Source organism: Channa argus, chromosome 14, assembly GCF_033026475.1.
Source record: "Channa argus isolate prfri chromosome 14, Channa argus male v1.0, whole genome shotgun sequence".
NCBI lineage: Eukaryota > Metazoa > Chordata > Actinopteri > Anabantiformes > Channidae > Channa > Channa argus.
The window spans coordinates 17863307-17884769 of NC_090210.1; the positions used below are offsets into that span (position 1 = coordinate 17863307).

General features: G+C 39.4%; 2 protein-coding genes across 6 annotated transcripts; one reads left to right on the plus strand and one right to left on the minus strand.

Annotated features, from left to right (window-relative positions):
- The first annotated feature begins 297 nt into the window (after positions 1-297).
- On the plus strand, positions 298-14727 carry eps15l1b (epidermal growth factor receptor pathway substrate 15-like 1b). 5 transcript variants are annotated; one of them, XM_067475682.1, is made up of 24 exons: positions 298-409; positions 845-886; positions 1021-1110; positions 1216-1263; positions 1351-1446; positions 1682-1747; positions 1836-1961; positions 2075-2134; positions 2268-2534; positions 3884-4041; positions 4884-5043; positions 5274-5336; positions 6296-6381; positions 6841-6913; positions 7059-7220; positions 8093-8290; positions 8504-8668; positions 8917-9025; positions 9199-9338; positions 9662-9719; positions 10952-11037; positions 11273-11336; positions 12653-12789; positions 14011-14727. In XM_067475682.1, exons 1-24 carry the CDS (start codon positions 383-385, stop codon positions 14155-14157), a joined length of 2628 nt encoding a protein of 875 aa, XP_067331783.1. In that variant the 5' UTR covers positions 298-382; the 3' UTR covers positions 14158-14727. The 5 variants fall into 5 exon arrangements, with proteins under 5 accessions (XP_067331783.1, XP_067331784.1, XP_067331786.1 ...); XM_067475683.1 differs by lacking the exon at positions 5274-5336; XM_067475685.1 differs by lacking the exon at positions 12653-12789 and having other exon boundaries at positions 14011-14154.
- A 3656-nt stretch (positions 14728-18383) lies between these two features.
- Positions 18384-20894, minus strand: klf2b (Kruppel like factor 2b). The gene is made up of 3 exons (XM_067475689.1): positions 20549-20894; positions 19377-20289; positions 18384-19245 (listed from the first exon to the last, which is right to left on the minus strand). The coding sequence occupies exons 1-3, from the start codon at positions 20618-20620 to the stop codon at positions 19070-19072; spliced, it is 1161 nt and encodes a 386-aa protein (XP_067331790.1). The 5' UTR covers positions 20621-20894; the 3' UTR covers positions 18384-19069.
- Positions 20895-21463: the final 569 nt, after the last annotated feature.

The window sequence follows — 21463 nt, forward strand, 5'->3', positions numbered from 1 at the left end:
AAACATTAAATTATTATCCAATAAATGTCTTTGCTGAAAAAAATGCACAATATAGGTTACTATTCATTGCATAAGCAACTCACCTAAGTGAACTTCGGTGCAGCCAATTGCCCAAGTTTCAAGCATGCAGAACAGGTTTCCGGTGCATCGTCAATACTGTGTTGTTGTTTTTTTTTCACGGCTACGAAAACATTCCATGTTAATTAGATGTAGTTTCACCTCTGAACAAACAGCCAGGTGCTGTTCCTTTCCTAGCCAATGTCCCCTTTGCTGATTGGGACAGTACTATCTCTTCCACCGGAACCACAGTCACCCCCTATCTGTCGCCGCTCGTCCCCGCTCGGTTAAGGGGCGTGTGCGCATTCCCGACACACCAGGAAATATGGCGGCGTTCATGACTCTCACTCAGGTAACAACTTCAAATAGCTTAAGAAAAGTCTTGAATTATAATATTTATCATTATCATGAGACAGTGACAGTTGAGCGTGGTGTCGCCACATTACTGCTGTATAAGAAGTAGCAAATGTTGACCTGTAAAACCGAATAAGCAACATGTTGTCAACTAAGTTAATGTGGTTAGCTAAGCAGGGATAGCAACCTTACTGTACTATTCAATAGTAGAAGGAAGGTCCTTAGGAAAAAACACGGATAAAACGTAGCTGAAACTGATCCAAATCAAAGCTTTGGTTAGCTAAGATTTGTGGTGATAGCTGAGTAAATTTTAAGCTCGTACCCATCGAACATTTAGCTATTTGTAGCATTCTAAAAAAATTAGCTAATTTGGGAAATGTAATAGCCGATACACTAATTGTATGTTATCTGTCTTTTCTGTCTGCTTCTCCAGTTATCAAATGGAAGTCCAGTCTATGAAAGCTACTACAGACAGGTAAGATAGGAGTCACTTCTGTTCCTCTAACGTCAGTGCTCATCCAAAGGAATGTAATCCGTCACATTAAAAAACTAATGGACGTAGATTAGTCTGTTGTATCCACACAGTGTTTTGTTATTGATTCTTTGTAGCTGGATCCAGGAAACACTGGCAAAATATCAGCTGGAGATGCAGCTCTGTTCCTTAAGAAGTCAGGGCTGTCAGACAGTACACTGGGGACGGTGAGTCTCAAGTACAAACATGTACACCCAAAACAGACGTCATCAACTTAACACTCAATAAAAATTAATGTTTTTTTTTGTTTGTTTGTTTTTGGATTTTCTTAGATTTGGGACTTGGCAGACTCAGAAAGAAAAGGCTATTTGGATAAGCGGGTAACTTCTCTGTAAATGTCCTGTGAGCGGCAGTGCTGATGTGTGCATAAAATACCAGATTTCCCGTATTTTCTTCCCCTTTTGTAGGGTTTCTTCACAGCTTTGAGATTGGTGGCCTCAGCACAGGGTGGAAATGATATCAGCCTTAACAACCTCAACCTAAACTTAGCTGCGCCAAAATTTGTAAGTGTTGAAATGGCTGTCCTGACATCTTGCAATATCCGGTGATGTGACAGGGAACACACTGGGTGGAGAAAAACTATTTTGGTACTGTAGCACCTTTTTAGAGGAATTAATGGACATTTATTCTCAGAAAGTGGTTTTATAAGGTAATATTAGCAATTTATTTTCCCTCATCTTTATGCAATATTTAATGTGTTGGTTTGCTTTTCTTATGTCTTTTCATACTTTTTTACAGAAGGACACTAACAGCCCATTATTAAGTGCTTCAACAATGGCACTTGAGTCACAGTGGGCAATTAGGGTGAGCTAAATTAATTTTCATGAACATTCTTGAGGCTATCACAAAATCAAACTTGTTGTCCAAACATCAGTTTTTGTTTCTTTCTCAGCCTGATGAAAAAGGGAAATTTGAAGGCATTTTTCAGAGTCTGTCCCCTGTGAATGGTCTTCTCTCTGGTGATAAAGTTAGGCCAGTTTTAATCAACTCCAAGCTACCTCTGGATGTTTTAGGAAAGGTGATACACAGCAATGCAATTTAATTCGCAGTCTATCCTGACATTGAATAGTTAAAAATTCAAAGAAAGTAAAACATGTTAATTTGGGCATTTTGTTTTTACTCTTTCTCGAGATTTGGGATCTAAGTGATGTAGACAAAGATGGACACTTGGACAAAGATGAATTCATTGTGGTAAGCTTGCATTTGTCCTCTAAAGATAAAATAATTTATGAATGAAACTGTATATGTAAATTAGACACTACCAAGTTGGGGGTTTTTCTTTGGGCAAAAATTAATCACTAATATGATTTTTCTTGTTTTCTAGGCCATGCATCTTGTGTATCGGGCCATGGAGAACGAGCCTGTCCCAACTAGCTTACCCACTTGCCTCATCCCCCCATCTAAAAGAAAAAAGTCTGCAGGTGCATTGCCAGGTGCTGTGGCTGTGCTGCCTGTACTGTCTGGGTTTACTGCTGGTCCGGCTCCTCCTAAAGAGGCCCTACGAAGCACACCTCCTCTGGGCAATGCTACTCCCTTCAGCCCCATCACTGTAAACCTCTCTCCAAAACACTCCTTTAAATCCAGCTCACCGGTACGTTACCTAACCTGTGTTTATCTTGAGGTGTTATGATTATTCTTCGAGAGATGAATGCTCTTTTCTAGACGTGGGCATTATGATTACATTTAATACCATAGCATTATTGCAAACAGTTTTATGTATTGGTTTATAATTTATGTTTTGTGTGAAAAGTTAATACATATCACACACAACAATTTTAAAGCTTAACAATTATCTATTTTTGAGCAGCAAATCACAAAAACCTTAACATTAAATCAAAAAACTTTGACGATAGTATTATAAGTATAAATTAATCATTATAAATATATTTTGCAAAGAATTATTAATTTGTTGAGTAATTGTTTTTACATATAGTCCTAAACGCTCCATTAAAAATATACTTTATTCTAATGAAAAAGGGTGCTAGCTGTTTTTCTTGTTTTTTATGATGAAACTAAACTAGTCACGTTTGACCTTTTGTTTTGAATAGTTACTTAAAGCTGCTTTACTGACTTTTAAAAAATATGTAGATCGCATGCTTCATATATTACTTAAAATATAAGTGCAGTGTTCTGTGGTCTGAAGAGATATTTTAATATGATATGTCCATTTTGGACCGAGGTAGATTTCTACTTAAAAACAAAATGTAAGTCTGTGTGATAAGGGGAAAAAAATAAAATAAACATGGATAAACTCTTTTATCCTCTAGGAAAAATGAGGGCCTTTCTTTTCTTACCTCTCCTTAAATGTGTGAGAAGGGCAGAGCTGGTCATTAAAAAGGAACTAGCTTTTCATGTATCCATTCTTTTCTTCTGCTAATGGTTAGACTTGTTCTGCTGCATTGTGTGCAGGCCAGTGTGCACCGCTTTATGCTTTCATTAAAGCTGGAGGAATCTTTTATCTGCCACTTTTGGAGTAACAGGTTTTCTTGAAAGACGAGAGAAGCAAGGCTCTGTTCTCACCAATACAATGACTACTTGGCAGCGGTGGCACATTTTGTAACTTCTTTTTCTCAGTGGGATTTTATTTTTTTTAATAATAGAGTACAGAGTTTCCTGTGGATCAAAAGGTTTGGCATGGAGAAAACTGGTGGTATAGACAGAAGCCAGTATTAAGTTTGCTCTATTATCATTGTCATTATTAATTAACACAACTATACTTGTTTCTCTTGTCTTTCACCCAATATAGTTTATTTCCTTTATATAAGCGGTACAATACATAAACTCTATGCAATGTTATTATTAGTAATATTTTATTTATATATTTTAAAACATTACTTTCCTGTTAAGTCTGTCAATTAAAAAGAGCTATTATACGTTGTAGGAGAAACCCCTCACTTTTCAATTAAAATCTGATGAATTCTATGCTTTTGTTTATTCCAGCCAGTGGTGAACTGGGTGGTACCAGTAGCTGACAGGGAGAGGTATGATGATATTTTCAAGGAAACAGACACCGATAATGATGGCCTCGTCAGCGGCGCTGAAGTGATTGAGATCTTCATGCAGTCCAGTCTCTCCCAGACAATGCTGGCACAGATATGGTGAGTCCACAGCTCAGTTCACATCAAATTTATTTTCTTAGGACACAAACCTGAATCTAGCAAGTGCAAGGGTAAAGATATGTGTATAAACATTATGACAAATGGTTTTATACGGTATGTATTGTTGTTTCCATATGCATCTGCTACAAAAGAGCTGAACATGTTTCTTCATTCGCTTGTGTTTAGTTTATATCCAGTGTTATTTTGCAGTCAATGTTGCGAAAGTGGTTTTTCACTCCTTTTTTTTTTTCCCAGTGATGAGCCATAACACTATGCTGAAGGAGAAACTGGGAAACTCACAAAGGACCACTACGATGTGCAAGTGGTTGGGTAAAAGCAGTTGATAAAAGAAGGTGATTGGTTTTTTGGTGACATAGCCCAACCAGTTGTGTCATTATGCTTAACTACACCCCAGTCCTACACCAGTCACCTCTAAAAACTCTGCCTGCTCCCAAGCTGCATGTCATAGTGGCCCCAGAGAGTTTCACTGTTTCCCCACAAGCTCCACACACGTGTGGCTGTGGAAAACTGAATCCATGACCATAATCATTAATGGCCTAGTTGTGCATGACACACAACCACTTTGAGTCAAAATTTGCAAAGCACATCACTGTTTACCCACAATTGTTTTGAAAGGGATGCCTATCCTATGTGTGCATTATATGTCACATTAAAAGTCATGCCGCTGATACTAGGACGCTGTTACCTTTGTAAAATAAATACTGGAGTGCGTTTAGGGCAATTTATTTTGTTCAATGTAAACTGACAAAGACACATTAAAGAAGGAGCAGTTGAACACCAAAGTAGTGGGGTTTGAGTTTATTTTTTCCTTCTGTCTGTAGGGGCTTAGCGGACACCAAACAGACGGGCAAGCTGACCCGGGAGCAGTTCTCCCTGGCCATGTATCTGGTCCAGCAGAAGGTCACTAAAGGCGTCGACCCTCCGTCAACTCTCACGCCAGATATGATCCCCCCTTCAGAAAGGACTGCAACTTCAGTGGCTGTGAGTCATTTCCTTGGCCGTCTGTCTGCTGTCCGTTTTCATTGTTCAGTTTTCCTTTCATCCAAGCCAAATTTTTACTCTGGCATCTGTATCTTAAGAGCAGGGAAATGTTTCTCAGCTACGCAGCTATGCATTTTAAATGGGGGATTTGCTGTCTGACTTTTCAATCTTGCAAAACAGGTTTTTTTTTTCTGCTTTTGCTGTTTTGAGATCTTTTCTACTCTATCTAGCGGAACTGCTCGGGGCTTATTTCTTCTGTGAGACCTGACCTTGCTGGCCTAGTTAATAGCAGAGTGAGTAATTAAGCTTTGTGCCACAAGATGGCGCTTTTGTTCCATCATATCCTCAATCTTGGTCTGAAGCACTAGGTGTAAACAGGTCTATGTTATTTTTATAATGTATTAATTTACCAATTCCTCCAGAGCAGGCAGCACTTCATTTTGTAAGGTCTCATTTACTGTATATTTACATATTTGTTATGCTTTGAATTAATGTATTATCATCTATTAATGTTTTAAAACCTCGGCTGTATTACTGGCAAGTACTGCCACCTGCTGACCTGAAACAGTTTCAACATTATTTTAATACTACCAAATCATTTCCAGCTGTGGTTTATGTCCTTAATAATGCATGTAATTGTAGTAAAAAAAAAAACAACAATTTAAACAAATGTGTTATTTTTTCATTTTTACTATTTTTATTTGACACTTTTTTCTTGTGTGCTTATGAACAAATAATATAATTAAGAACAAATATTCAAATAATACTTTCCAAACTCTTATAATGTGTTATTAAAAACATAGCTCTATTTCACAGCTCCCTTTTTGCCGTTGAATGTTTAGTAACATCTTAAACACAAAGGACACCAAATTATAGACCAGATTCCACTATAGTGTTGAAATCTTTTGTATTGTTCTGTCTGTGTGTAACACTTCTCATGCATGTATTGTCTGTAAGTGTTGCTTCTCCCTAGCTGTTCGAAGCATTTGTATTTCCTTCCTGTGTCTTTTGTTTTGTTAGACGTTTCGGTGGGGAGCTTCAACTCATGTCCCTTCTCCTGCCCGCCTTTTTGGTCCTCCTTCCCCTTTAGAATATTTTTCCTGATGTCTTCCATGCATTTTGTTCATTCACTTGCTCTACCTACCTTTGTCACTCTTGTCGTGTCTGTTGTCACCTTCTCTTACCCCTATAGTATTTTCTTACCCAACTCTTCTTTTCTCTCACTCATCTATCTCAATGGCTCTGGCCTCAGGACAGCACCAGCTCCACAGGGTCGGCAGAGCTGACAGGCAACAAAGAGCTGGATGACCTCAGTCAGGAAATAGCTCAGCTGCAGAGGTGAGCCTCTGCACCCTGAGTAGCAGCAGGATAGCTTTGTTTCACTTCCTCAAAGAAAAGCAGGGGAGGTGGCAGTGATGTGATGTTGAGACTCAGGATCAAAGCATTTTTAAATATTAGTTATAGAGTTGAAGAATAACAACATTTATTTGTGCTCATTTTAGATTGTTTTTTTAATTCAAGAGAGATCGTGGCGTTTTGCACCATGCTAAAACTTTACATGGGTTGTCCAACATAAACTAAAAGATAACAACATTCACTTAACACTATTTCAAATTGTCAGGATGTTTATTAAATATTTGCGTGTACTTTATCACATTTTTGACACTCATTACACCATTCCACATGCTGTAAAGAATTTGTCTGTTTTACTCCTGTGTTTCGCCAACATTACATATTTTAGGAAGAAATGGAGTTTATTTACTTCTTCTGTTTTTCTCCTACTTGCTTTATTTAAAGAGAGAAATTCATCTTAGAACAAGAGATCAGGTTAAAGGAGGATGCCATCAGACAACAAAATAGTGAAGTCCAGGTAAGGCTAAGAAGGAATAATTGATAAATCATCCTCTAATGGCAAAAATGTGTTTTTCAGCCTATCACATTGTAACATCACTATAAAATTCATGGCACAAAGCTGCATATGTATCTTTGAATGAATGTTTCTGGTGGACCCTCAGGACATGCAGGATGACTTGGACAGGGAGAGCAGCAGTCTGCAGGACCTGGAATCCCAAAAGCAGGATGCCCAGGAACGTCTGGAGGAGATGGACCAGCAGCGCTCCAAGTTGGAGGGAATGCTCAACGACATCAAACAGAAGTGCCAGGAAGAGTCCCAGATGGTTAGAAACTTGATTTATTAACATGCAACAACACGCACATAATTCCGTCTGCTGATGACACAGCAGGGTTTTTGCTCTGCCACAGCTTTTAGAAGTGGTACAGAGAGAGATGGCAGTTTTAAAGAAACGGTTTGGTAGGAAGAAATTATTTAGATTTTTATCTTTATCTGTCATAATACATACAAGCTGTACAACGAAATTGCATCCGATGGTTAGATGGAGGGTTAGTCCTGAGTCGCTGCGACTCAGCACACCGCCACTATGGGCAACCTGACCTGGTCCCTAACACATGTTTTTAGTGGTAGGGAAAAACGGAGCACCCGAAGGAAACCTACGCAAACATGGAGAGAACATGCAAACTCCACACAGAAAGGCCCTATCGGGTCCGGGGATCGAACCCAGCTCTCTGTGTGTGTGTGTGGTACAGGTACAACTGCATATTTGTAAGTGTAGATGCATGTGAACTTAGTTTGTGGAACAAATTAGTTAAACTAATCACTTTACTTGTATTGTAGTTTTGTAATGGTACATATTTAGGTGGTATCAGACTTTTGTGAAGTCTTGGCACTAAAGAGTTAACCTTTGGGTATTTTTGGAGTTTTGGACAAACAATGAGGTTAGCAGAGTTTAAGGTTTGTTTAAAGGGAAGTGCTGCTGATTATTATTTTTACATAGTCACTGGGTGTTGGGTGAAAATGCTGTATGTGTTTTGATGACTTTCTTTTTAGATAAGTTGAAGCCAATTATATAAGAAGTATTTTTAACAACTAAAAGTTAAGTTACGCTCGTTTTAAAATGTTAAGCGGTTCAATCGTACACAGCAGGGGAATCTACAAATGTAAAGCTTGCCTTTTTCTTGTTGGACCATCCAGATTACGTCCCTACAGAGCCAGATCAGCTCCAAGGAGACTGATCTGCGAAGTCAGGAGGATGAACTGAGTCGGACCAAAGTTAACCTGAGCCGTCTGCAGGAGGAGGAGGCCCAGCTGGAGCAGAGCCTGCTCTCTGCACGTGTACAACTGGACAGCATCATCAAATCCCTCAAAACAACCCAGGATGAGATCAACCAGGTCAGTGCAGACAGAGGGACGAGAGGGAGGGTGTAACTTTTAGCCAATAGACGCACTGATTGTATAAAATACAGTATTATATCAAAGACTGCCAGGTTAAAAATTCTCCAATGTTTAACAGTTTTGGAACCAATAAAATATACATTGGGGTCAATTAGTTAGTATATCTTATGAACTTACACACGTATTGGATGTTCTTTTATGTGTTTCTAGGCTCGCAGTAAACTGTCTCTGATCCAGGACAGCCAAAAGGAGGTGACCAAGACTATTGAGCAGTACAACAGTGCTTTGAATGACATCAATGGAGGAAATTTCAGCAACCTGCCAGATTTAAGTGAAGGGTTTACTGAGAAGGAGAATGGAGGTTTCAGAAGTGTGGTGAGGACATGATGAATATACATTAACCGTTTTGCAATGAGGGCGTTTTGAAACTTCACTGACTTTTCTCATGAAAAACATACATATTGGACCTTCTGCATTTGTTTTGAATCAGTAAAGTGCACATGCTCTTATTTATTCTTGTCTCATTGTGTTTTTGTTTAAACATTTAAAGAAGTTTTGCCTTTTCACAGTTGAGACTTTATGATTGCTGCATCTATTAATTGCAGCCTTTCTGTGCTCCTCAGGATGGTTCTTTGAAGTCAAAAATAGCCATGTTCAACAACAGTAGCCCTAAGGAGCCTCCAGCAGATCCCTTCCAGAGTGAAGACCCGTTCAAGTCTGATCCATTCAAAGGTCGGGTTGTATACTTGAGTAGATATTTGTAATTTGTAAATACATTTCAGATGCCAAATTGTTTTGTTTTAATGAAATGAAGATATTTGTTGTACCGTTAATTCTATTGAAGTTCATACTGTGATACAATAAAACAAACCTCTTAATGAAAATAATTTAATATATAATTTTAGATCCATTTGGTGGAGACCCTTTCAAAGAAGGTGACCCCTTCAAAGCCACCTCATCTGACGAGTTCTTTAAGAGTACAGACAAGTCGGATCTTTTTGGATCCTCAGACTCTTTTGGTAGAAAACCTACTCCGCCAGCCAAGGTATCAAATACTTTTCGGCATGACAGTGATGGTGATTTTTATGGGATGATCTGTGTTGTTTTTGATTCCAAAACACCATTACTCTTTTTGCAAAGGTTCAAAATGGTATCACTTTTGTTTTTAAATGACTTGCTGTAGTTGTCAGTTAAGCTCTAATGTATCTCAAATATTGTAGTACTTTGGAAAATACACTAAAGAGAGATTTCTACTTGTTATAGATAATGTGTGTGTGTGTGTGTGTGTGTGTGTGTGTTTGGTCCTGTGTGAGTCTTAAAAAAACAATACCTAATAACTCACTTTAGGTACCGCTTTCTTTTTCTCAGCCAAGTGCCTTCAGCAGTGACCCCTTCGTATCGAACAGCCCAAAACTGAAGGATTCAGGTACTATGCTTTCATTGGAGAGACTTTTTTTTAATGTATATTCTGAATTGTAAATGTAAAGATTATGATGTTTATTTATGTGAATTAATGATATTATATTCTTGTGTTTAAAAGTCAAAAATACATTTTAAGTTTAGCGACCAGTTAAGTCTGCTTGTAACAAAATCAAAATGGTGAATTATTTAATATATGCTCTTAGCTGCCATCTCAATGTGAAAGTAACATGTGGTACTGCATTAGTCAGAGTCTTCAGACTTAAAATGTACTTATTGCCATGTCAATTTGCCCTTTGCATGCAGACTTGGCCCCAGTGTTACTTTATTAACCAACATCTCAACGTGAGACACTGTTCGTGTTGTGAAAGTGGTCTCAAAGAGTCATTCTTTGCCATTCTGGGTGACGTGTTAGATTTAGATTTTGTTTTTGGTGGGGCATTAAGGGCAAACAATTTTAACTCACTATGGCTTCAATTTTTCCTGTGGTTTCGAGCTATTTTTAGCTAAGTACCTACGCATTTAACTACTGGCCAACTAAAAATACTCCCCCTACCCTGGAAAAACAGGAGGCTGGCAGGAGCCAAACATAACAGAAATGCTACGACTGCTGATCCTACACCAGTAGAATACACTGCCAGTCCTTTAACCAGTTAGCTCCCACCTCTGTCATGTCTTTATATCTGCTGGTATTCAGCTGCTGTGGCTCAGTCAGTGTGGACGTTGTTTTAAGCTGCAGGTCAAAGCTTCGCTATGCTATACGTCTTCAGAAGAACACAGAGCCGACTGTGGACTTGAGCTGAGTTACTGTGTGTAAAAGAAAACACTACGTACTTTACATGAATGGGGTCTCTTGTGGTTGCGCAATCACAACAAACATATTACGTTACAATGTTTTGTTTTTTCTCTGTAACCATCTCCAATTTGGCCTTTTTTTTTTTTTCATTAAAAGTGGCATACCACTGGACTTCAAAACGACTTGGGCACAGATCTGGGTAACAGTGCGACAGCTGATGCCTTTAATTAGTCGTCACATGCACAATAAGGTTAAACAAAACCTCTGCTTTCCAGGATTTTATGAAATGTCATGGAAAATTAAATGGTCATGCCACATCCACATGAAATAAGCAAGATGCAGAGATGATTTTCAATGTGTGGCTGCACTTCATTATAGTTTGTGGTTCTTTCCATAAACATATTCAAATGTTCCAAATGCATTTCAATGCACTCTTGTCACAGATGTGTTTGGGACAGTGGACCCCTTTGGAAGCAAGGCTTTTGGAAGCAAGGGGAGTGGATTTGCCGACTTTAGTCACATGTCAAAGGTAAACTACTGAATTATAAATGACTAATGCTGTATAAAGCTGTGAGCTGTGGTAATTTTACTCTCATTATAAGTGTTTTTTTTTTTTTCTACCAATTTATCATGTATGAAAACAGACTCTTTGCTATCAGGCCAAAGGTTTCATATTTCTGATGACATCACTGCTAACATATTTATTTTGTTTTATTGTTATGTGTCTATTTATTTTTTGTCTTTTCACTTGTGTGTGTGAATAGAAGTCGGAAAACCCTGTGCTTCCGTCAAAGAAAAATGTACCTAACCGGCCTGCACCTCCCTATGGTAAGCTCTTATTTTAGGCATACATCACACACACACATTTGTGTTTGTTTGGGTGTGACTATGCTTGCTGCTGAAAGTGACATTAATGAATGCTTTACTGGTGGTCATAATAAACATGTTTATATTTCTTTAAACCAGTTCAAATATTGGCATTAACAAATTAAATAAAACATTTTTTGGGGGGGGGTACTCATCATGATTCAGTGTTGTCCTTCATAAAAGGGTTTTTTTGTGCCCTCATGGTAGTTGGACTATAAAAAAAATAAAAAAAACTTATTGAGCTGTGAGGATGCAGGGGAAGGTAAGATATGGTAATATTGGTTTACAAGACTTTTGTTTGATTTATAACAGATGAAATAACACAGTGTTGACTACATTTAAATATGTAAAAAAAACCCGGCTTCACAACTATAAACATGCATTTAGTTTTAATAGTTTGTGTGTGTGTGTGTGTGTGTGTGTGTGGGTGTGTGTGTGTGTGGGTGTGTGGACGCTCTGTGTGAAGATACACACTACCCACAGGCCATGCCCAGCATGTGCCCTTCCGCCGTTACCTTATAGCTATTCTTTTAGCAGAAGCCACAGCGTGAGAAAGTCGGTGTTCCGCTTTGCTTTACCACACAGCTAAGGGTAGAGATGAGTATCCACTGTTAGCCAATGAGCTACCGCTAGAGACGTGATGGGGAAGTGAGAAGCCCACTCTCAAAGCTTTGGGCTGCTCTGAATGTCGGCACATTGGGCACGTTGCACAACACAGTAAGAAGGTGTAATCCCGCTGTTTGCCTGCAAGTGTGTTGCAGCAACTTTTAAGATGTTTGTGAACAAGTAGGAAATGTTTGTTGATTTTTAAGTGAGCAGTAATGAAATTTGTGCAGTGGATTACAGTCTTTCAGTTGCTGGAAGTGGTTTAGTTTGCATATGCAGTGTATTGGGTATTTAGTGTACTTTTGAGAAATGAACAGTACGGCCATGTAATAGAACTGTCCAAATAAGAAATGTCTTCAAAGCGTACTATACAAAAGGGTGGGTCTGTATTTTACAATTATCTGTGTTCCAAAAAAGCACCACTTGTTAGGCTTCAATGCATCAGTAAGCTTTACACAAAGTTTGTGGTTAACACCTTTTTTAAACCAATATCACCCCTGGGTGACTACTCTAAGCTTAAGTATGTTGGCTTCCTGTGAAAATGTAGTAACATATTGCCCTTACAGCACTTTAGCCTTTTAAACTGTGAGTTTTTTTTCCCAAGAGGCTAATGACTGTTAACCCTTTTCTTACTTGGATTCTGTGCTTATACAAATGTCTTCCTTCTCCAGTAGGTCTGCTCAGTTTGGGTACATCAGTGCCAGGCCCGAACATTTGCTCCACGGCAGACAGTAGAGACTCTTTTGTTACGAATCACGCCAGTAAACCGTCCACACAGTTTCCTGTAGGCTTTGCAGATTTTGGTTCTGTAAGTGTAGTCTGCTTACAGTTTTATGTTGGGTCATGTGCTTTGTCTGCATGGAGCTTCTGATCCCAGGATGTAAATCTTCATATTGTAAAGTTGCAGGATCAAAGATGTCAGCTCAGCCTCATGTTGACTGTTCCCTCACGCAGTGACTTAACTTACTGCAGAAATTTCATGTTACCTGGCTGTTGACTAACAACTGACAGAACTTCTTGGTGCTTTATTAGCCGTTTACTTCAAGCAAAAATACATGTTTACATGACTGATTTGGACAGCTCCAGTACTCGTTTCTTGTTGACTGCTAAGTTGGTCCTCGTGGTAAAGGGGCTTGCATGCTTGGTGTGGTCTCTAGCTTTCAGCCTGTGACGGGAAGTGAAGAGTTATACACTTTTAGTCAAGGAGTTGGTGAACTTGACTCGTCAGGTAGCATTCGCGCAGCATCCAATAGGTCTTGAAGTACAAGCTGAGAGCTTATTTGCTGTCAAAGCATGATATGCCTCAAAGCAAATCTGCGTCTTTGTCCTCAGTCTTCCGCTTCTTCTTCATCGCGTACAACCAAGTGTCCTCTTAAGTGGAGAAGTGATGCATGGCAGGTTTTTGTGTCTGTTTTGTTTTATTTGACAAGACATTAATTTATTTTATCCCCTCATGCCAGCATGACAGGTGTGAGAGGGATGTGTGTGTGTGTGTGTGATTGTTTTGGGGTTGTTTTTTTTTTATCGAGCTCTGTATTGTAATCTTTGTCTTCTGCCAGGAACCGAACATGTCAAGGTAAGACTGTACAAGGGTGTGGTGGTCAATCCTTTGCATGTGAAAAACCTGTCTGCACTGCATAATATGAGTACGGTGATTGATGAGCACAGTTATTGTCAATAAATATCCTCAGTCACATTGACTCAACAACTGAATGTTAATAGGAAAAATGTGACTAGTAATTTATTGTGCCAGCGTAGCTTTTAGTGCTGCTTTCTTGGCTTCCTTTTGTGATGTCCCAGTAAAATCTAAAGGTCTATATTTTAAAATTCTTTTTCTCAAATTACTGCAGTAAAGCAAATCCTTAGGATAGGATTTTACAGTCTGCCTAATTAGAAATGCTTGATTTAAATTTGCATCCGTTGTTTATTTGACGTCCGCTTTTGTCCAGTGATTTCTCTCGTTGTGTGTTGACATTTTAGCCTGCGCTTCTGTGTATTGGACTATCTAATGTTTGTTTTCCTGCTCTAGTTTGGAAGTGAGAGGCAGCAGCTGGAGTGGGCCAAGCGGGAGAGTGAACGTGAGGAGCAAGAGAGGCTGAGGATGCTACGGCTGCGGGAGCAGCAGGACCTGGAGCTTGCCATTGCTCTCAGCAGAGCAGACATGCCCAGTGCCTAATCGGGGATGTCCCACCACAGCTTTTAGTCCTCCTTCTTCTGCCTCATAGTCCACAGGCTCATGACAACAGCACCCACATTGGCCCGACATGACTAGCAGCCCCGTTACCAGTCTGGGATAGAGCAGTGTCTTCAAGTCATGACTGGACTCACGTCAAATGACTACGCATTTAGAAACCGGTTAAGGTTCATTGCTCCAAACCTACATGGTAACTATAATCAGAGACAATGAGGAGCAAAATGATTCAAGCCTGGCTTCATCATGCAAGAACATAGTGCTTTAACACCACCCCATGCAGAAAGGTACTACAACCTGCATCTAGCTCCATATCTTATGTTAATTACCCTGCATTATCTAAAAGCCTGTGTTTTGCAAAAAGAGAAAAACCCTGACCTTTTAATCAAATTTTACTGTTTAGTGGTTGTATGAAGGACTTGCAAAATGCACAGCATTAACAAATTCATATATCCTTTAATTACTCAGCAACATTGATATAGACACTCGGACAATATGCGCTAACTATCCTGTTAGCTTCTGATTGAAGCCGTCCAGATTCAAACCTTTTTTTTTTTTTTTTAAAGAAAGCTCAACATGTACTGTAAATATTGATAGCTCGTTTTATGTAGAAGAGGAAACCACCTATTAAAAACAAATCTACCTTGAAGGATTGGAGTTTAGTTATTGGCATGGAAACAGCATGATTTAGATTTTTGTTTTAATGTCACAAGTTTTTCCTGACATTTATTGTTACATATCTACTATTTATGATTTTAAAGTGAATATATTGTAGCCATTTTAATACAATCAGCAGGCATACACAAGTCAAAGTAGAAGAAATGATGTTCATACTGAAGAGAATTTATGTCCAAATTTAGCCTTGGTTAGATATGATTTGGCTCCACATCAGTTGTCCCTTGTATTAACAATAATTTATATAGATTGTCCCCATAATCACTGATGTCTTCCTTTCTTATGGACAAAGTTCAGTCAACCTGGAGCACTGTTGCACCCTCCTCTGATGTCAGCAGCTTGTGAATGTCAGACGGTTTATCATTGATTTACTTTTTGTGACTCCCAGCCACTCGCACTCCGACACAAATGGCCTCTATGAAATAGAAGATGTTTAAAGTGGTGCTCTTACATTAAGCTTCTTCTTTTTTAAATTCTTCACACTACCAGTGATGCACAGTTACTTCAGTTTCCAGCATTTTGCTTATCTCTTAAATGTGGTGTGATCTTTTTTTTTTTTTTTTTTTGGATGTCTGTTTCTGTTAACATCTCATGATCCAGTTTTAAGACGTTTTTATATATGCCTTAAGATATTCCTTCCTTGTAATTACGTAACACTAATCAGGATTATTTGGCACATAATGTATGCACTGTATACTCCAGAGCCTACTGGAAATGTACGGCGTGACAGCGCCTTATTTATCAACATATCATAACGTACAATATTGCACACTATGCTTGATTATATTTAAAAAAAAGTTTTCAGTTTCTCAGAATTGTAACAGCCTTTAATTGAATAAAAATATCTTTAAGATTCCTGGAACATAGCAAGTCTTGTATTTCAAATTAAATACTATTACAACTTGGTAATAAATAAAGTAGAAGTAGGGTTAATATTTCACATAGCAGTTCCTGTGTATGAGAGCTATGCAAATTAACTGGTAATGCATAACTGTGCTGAATATATAGAATATCCAGTTGCTGCATTATCTCATTGTTATACAGAGAGATAGATAAAGATATATATAGATTGACAACATGTCAGCTCTAGATATGTGAAGCCACTTGGTTGCAGTACAAGTCATTAACCCAGGCCCCTTCACGTTAGTTAATGAAAATCCCCCCCCAAAAAATAGAAATCCCCAAGTTGGTAGTATTCCTTTTAGGTGGAAATTATCACATGGGTCTAAGCTTGTGGTATTTTCTTTTTCCTTGTGAGTTTGTTTTTTAGCAAGTTATTTGATGATGGAAAAAAAGGATGTGCGTCAGTATAATTGACAGATGGGGAAAGAAGAGCTAACAAATTTTGTATTTGATCATTTATTGAATTGACTCTATATTGAAGAAACAATAACTTTAATAAACTCAAGTCAGTCACATTAGCTACATGGGTATAGGGGGATAAAAATAAAAGGTTTAACTTTCCTCCAAAAGTGTGAAAATGATTAGAACATAAGTGACTCATTAGTAGCACAGCAAATGAATTAGAACCAGTAACTCTGTAGATCAAAATTGCATTTAATCCGTCGAAAGTATATATGTGATTTACCCTTTAGTGACAATGCCATAAACTATGTTCTAGACATGCGAAGTTTGCTTACTGTGAGAAAATGACACCATTTACACTGACATGTGTTTATTAATATCATCCTTGTCATCATAACCACAGGCTCTTCATATTATAATATCAGTCCAACATACAATAATCCTGATGATTAGTTGGGTTATATGGTATATGGTAGGTGAAAAATAAAACGTATCCCTGAATGTTTTGTGCAGGGATTCAGCGTGTGTGAAGGGAAATCGGGGGATCAGTGTGCTATGATCATTTTATATATGGGGAGGATTATTGCAAAATGATGTTTATTATAACAAATGTCACTGGTTACACAAATGAAAACTGAGCTCAAGGTGGTCTTCATTCACTCGTTCAGTGATGTGTCCCAAAGCCACAGGACAGAAGATGGTCCTCGTCCTCTGTCCTGTGGCTGTGGGACACTTCCTGTGTTTACAATGTAGAGTGAGCTCTCTACAGTGCAGTACATGTCCTGTATCTGTTCAGCACAAGTCTGAGCGTTCCAAGTTGCTTACCCAGCAATTTGCTTACTCTTTGCTATGAAATCACAATAAATGACAAACCTACAAAACTTAGTTGCCACCGAAGAAATTCAAACAGCTCCTTTTGTATTTTCCAGCTTTGTTTCATGGGTGTTTCTCAGAAATGCCAATGAATCACAGATGTGTCCCCAGGTAAGAAATCTGGACAGACCTTCATTAATGTCACTCAAATATTACCTTGGTGATTACCAAGGCATTATTTTAGTATTATATTTGCTAAATGTTAGCTATAATGATCCTGTTATAACTGATGTGTTATATAAGGTGCTAATGTAATAACAACAGCTGGAAGAAAGGTCAGTTATATTTCACAGAAAATCATGATTAATTTGTTTGATTGCAAAACAAAAGTATCCCTAATATATACAGAAGTCAAGTACAGTAAGTGGCTTTGAGGAACAATAATATTAAAAAGGATAGAATTTAGTTAACTCTTGTCAGTGTCAATTTCCTCCTTTCGTTCTTTTTCTGTAAAGTACAAGGTTATGCTACAATGAATTGAAGATGGATTGTTTATATATGTTTAAGTTCTGCTTTGATATTGGAACAAAAAAGGTGAAATGAGAGTGATAACATTTGCATGTTCCATTGCAGATATTTTTGACCCACTGGTTACTTCCCCTTTTTTTTTTTTTTAAATGATAAATTCTAGCAACAACACGACACATTTGATCACATTCTGCGTTTGCTATATGTAAGTCTGGACCTGAGTGACACAACATTTGAGTAAAACTATTTTCAACGTTGGAAAATTGTAAAAGCCCGAAGTATTTTGTCAGTCATCAATAACATATTTGGGGGGAAAAAAGTTTATTGTCTACCTATGAAAAGATTTCTATATTCATACGTTTACGACTGATGCTGGTGAATCTAATTCTCAGTGACACCACGCAGACATAATCTACAGAGACTCGAATACTTTGAAACTGTAGTGCAGAGAGACTCTGTGTAATTGTAGTATTAAGGTCCTTTGATGTACTACTATAATTTCTACCCATCAGAAAGGGACTCTATGGGCTCCCTGATGAGGGTTTGCTGTGCCCCTCTGTCCAGACGGCTCCGGGCTTACTCTGTAATTATGGAAATGGAGTGTTTGTATTTATAGGCTAAGCCCACAAGCGGCTGCTCTTCTCCGTTCTGCAGCTGCAAAACATCACAGTGGAAATCAAGTGCTCATGTTTTAAAGTTAAAGGCGGTGTACAATGGCAACATGTACAACCCACTTAGTGCAACTGATCTGATGGTGTGCAGGTCGGCTGCACCTAAGTGCAGCATGAAAGCGATTCTTAGATGTGGTTTATAAGGCTAAATGTGTGAACAAGATGCACCCAGAGAGACTATATACACGCATCAAAGATAACGAGTTCCCCAGTAGAATGTTCAATTTCATTATTTTTTAATATTTACAATAAATACACATTTACAGTATAAAATCCATGTACATATTTATATAAATTTAAGTAAAAAATAATGCACAGGACATCAAGCCCTGATAGTGTACAGAGGGGTTGGATCCAAAAGGTTCATACCAGAAAAGACAACAGTAACTCCAAAAAGGGAAAAACCAATAAAATAAAACAATTTAGGCCATTCAGACTTTGAGGCAGTTTAAATAAAACATTGTCTTCGCACAAAGTAGTCAACTGTATGTGCGTCTCACTCCTATTAATAAGAACTAGCAATTTTGTGGCCATGTCATTCTGTCACTAAGAGTTTTACAGTAGCACAGTCATAGAAAGGCACTTGTGTCAAACACCGCATTCCAGTTGTGAAGATGAAGAGTAGTTATGTACAGGGCCAGCCCCTTCTTGGTCTGCCTGCTCTGAAGCAAACAAAGCTTTTCTAAAGCTTTTATAGAACCAAAGTAGTACCAGCTACGTTATTAAAAATAATAACACTAAATCCTTTTAAATTTAATATTATATAAAAAAGACTTTGGTCATGTGGAGAACAATTTAAATAAAAATGCATCAGTTGAATCACAATAATAAAACAAACAAAAAAAACCAAAAAAAAAACACAACCCCCCCTTGACTCCCCCGTTCAAGTCCGTATGTGGGCTTGTTCACATGTGTCTCTTCATGTGAAGTGCCAGGTGGTCAGACCTGGAGAAGGCACGCTCACACAGGTGGCACTGGAAGGGCCGGTGTCCGGTGTGTTTGCGGAAATGACGGGTCAGCTCATCGGAGCGGGCGAATTTCCATCCACAACCTTCCCAGCTGCAGTGGTATGGCTTCTCACCTGCGTGAAAAAAAAATCAAGCAAACAGTGAGCATGTGTCGGGAGGGAAGACGCGGTTTGGAACATTGTACTGCCCCCGTGTGTAATTGCGCACATGAATATACTTCTGAGGGATGTGAGCTCAAACTTACCGGTGTGGGTTCTGAGATGTGCCTTCAGGTGGGAGCTCTTGGTGTACGTTTTCCCGCAGCCAGCAAAGGTGCATGTGTGAGTCGCCGTGCGCTTTCGCGGCCATGTGCGCCGCCCTCTCTTGGGTTTGGACTCCAGCAGCTCGAGGGGAGATGAAGGTGGTGTGAGCATCACCCTCTGCGCTCCGGGCTGCAGGCTGAGCCCCTCTTCGTACATGCCAAAGGCAGTGTGCGGAGCGTGATAAGGCATTTGCATGTGGGGAGCCTGAGGGTGGTGCGGGAAAGTCGACGGCGTGTGAAACTTCTGTTGGAAGTTCATGGGCTGGCACAGCTGTGCCTGGCAGTCCGAAGCTCCCTGGTCGTTGGGGCTGAGAGGCGGCGTCATGTTGTTGGCTGCCCGCGGACTGATGGCCACCCGGGGCTGCTCGAAGGACATCATGCAAGAAACGTTCCCCTCTTGCTTGACTTTGCTGCAGCTCTGAGGCACCATCCCCATAACAGGTCCGTAACTGTCCATGGGAGGCTCCACTTTGATGTTGTCTGCTCGGGGAAACGGCGCAGAGTTGGCATAAAATCTGCCCTGAACGCCTGGGTTGCGCGTAATGCCATAGCCGTTGGTCCCTTCTGAGCGGAGAAGCTCTGCCATGAGGCTGGTGGTGTACGGGGGCGGCGGGGAACGGTGGTCGTCTGCTGCGTAGGATGGCACCGAGCTTCCTGGCGTGTACATGTTGGGGTCAGCTGTGCCCACGTATTCCGCCGTGTTGTCTGAGCAAGTTGTGTTGGCGAGAATAAAATCCAGATCCAAATAATTACTCAGATCCTCGTCGTCTCTTTTGCTGTGATTGTCCAGGTTGTGTACCATTTCAAGCATGGAGCAGCTGGTGGAGACAATTTTGTCCATCTCTCCTTTCCACCTCTGAAACAATAAGAGACATTATTAGAGAAAGTAGCCTAAATATTATGTGGTTGCGACACAGAAAAAGTTAGTTACACTGCAGGATATTTCCCAACTGGACACGTTAGTCATCTTAACACTGGAGATCAAGTTATTTTGTATTGTTTTCCTACAGCAAAAAAAAAAAAGAAAAGAAAAAAGAAACTTCCAACAGTTCTTATTCATTTTTTTCATCCCAATAAAAAGCCTTGAAAATCAGAGCGCAAAATTAAAAACTCACGTTTTCCCAGGTTTTTTCTCTTTGGTTTGTGAATGTCGAAAACGACGGTAGCATCACTCCGGATAAGGCCATTGGTGAAATAATTGCTATCTCTTGTCAAAATCGCGTTGTGTTGAGCGGCAGCCGCGCCAGGGTCTGTGCGCCTAGTTCACTAGTCGCCTCTTCACAGCTGCGCTCCAAAAGACATGAACAAGTTTAAAAGTGGTAGGAGGTCCTCCAACCTTATAACCCTGCAAGCCGAGTGCTCCCGGCCAATTGTGAGAGCTCAGGAAACAACGTAAAGTTTGGTAAATTTAGCTCTTTATAAAGTGGCTGCTGCAGGCAGCGGGGCTCAGTGCGCTCTATGACAGTCGGGGCAGCGCAGAGGAACCTATAAAGTGAAGGCCCTCCCCCACATGCTGACGCAAACGCAAACAGACCAACCACCTAAGACTGAAAGTTGGAAAAGAAAAAAAAAAAAATATGCAGGCACATTACAAACACCCGGGCAATATAGCAACCATAGAATGTACGTAATGTGCCGAAAGGAACAAGGCTGAAGACAAAAAGTGCTGGAGGGCAACGGCGTGAAAGCTGCCAGCGCCTCAGTTAATAATCACAACATGCCTTATTGGACATCTAAGTGTTTCTCATGAGCAGTTATAATAACTTTAGATCAGTTAGATTAGTGGTTTAACACGCTGGTAGACATTTAATTATCTTTTAATTTAAGCCACACATATGATTTGCCACAAAAAAAATGAAAGTCAAAACTCGAATCTGACAGCATATTTGTACATATTATTGCGTCAGTGAATTTTCGGGTCAATACTCTTTTTTTTTTTTTTTTAATTTCCTTGTTGCAATGCATCAATTGTCAACTCCGTTCCAGCCTTTCGGTACAAAACGTCTGTACGAAGCGGAGTTGAAACGATG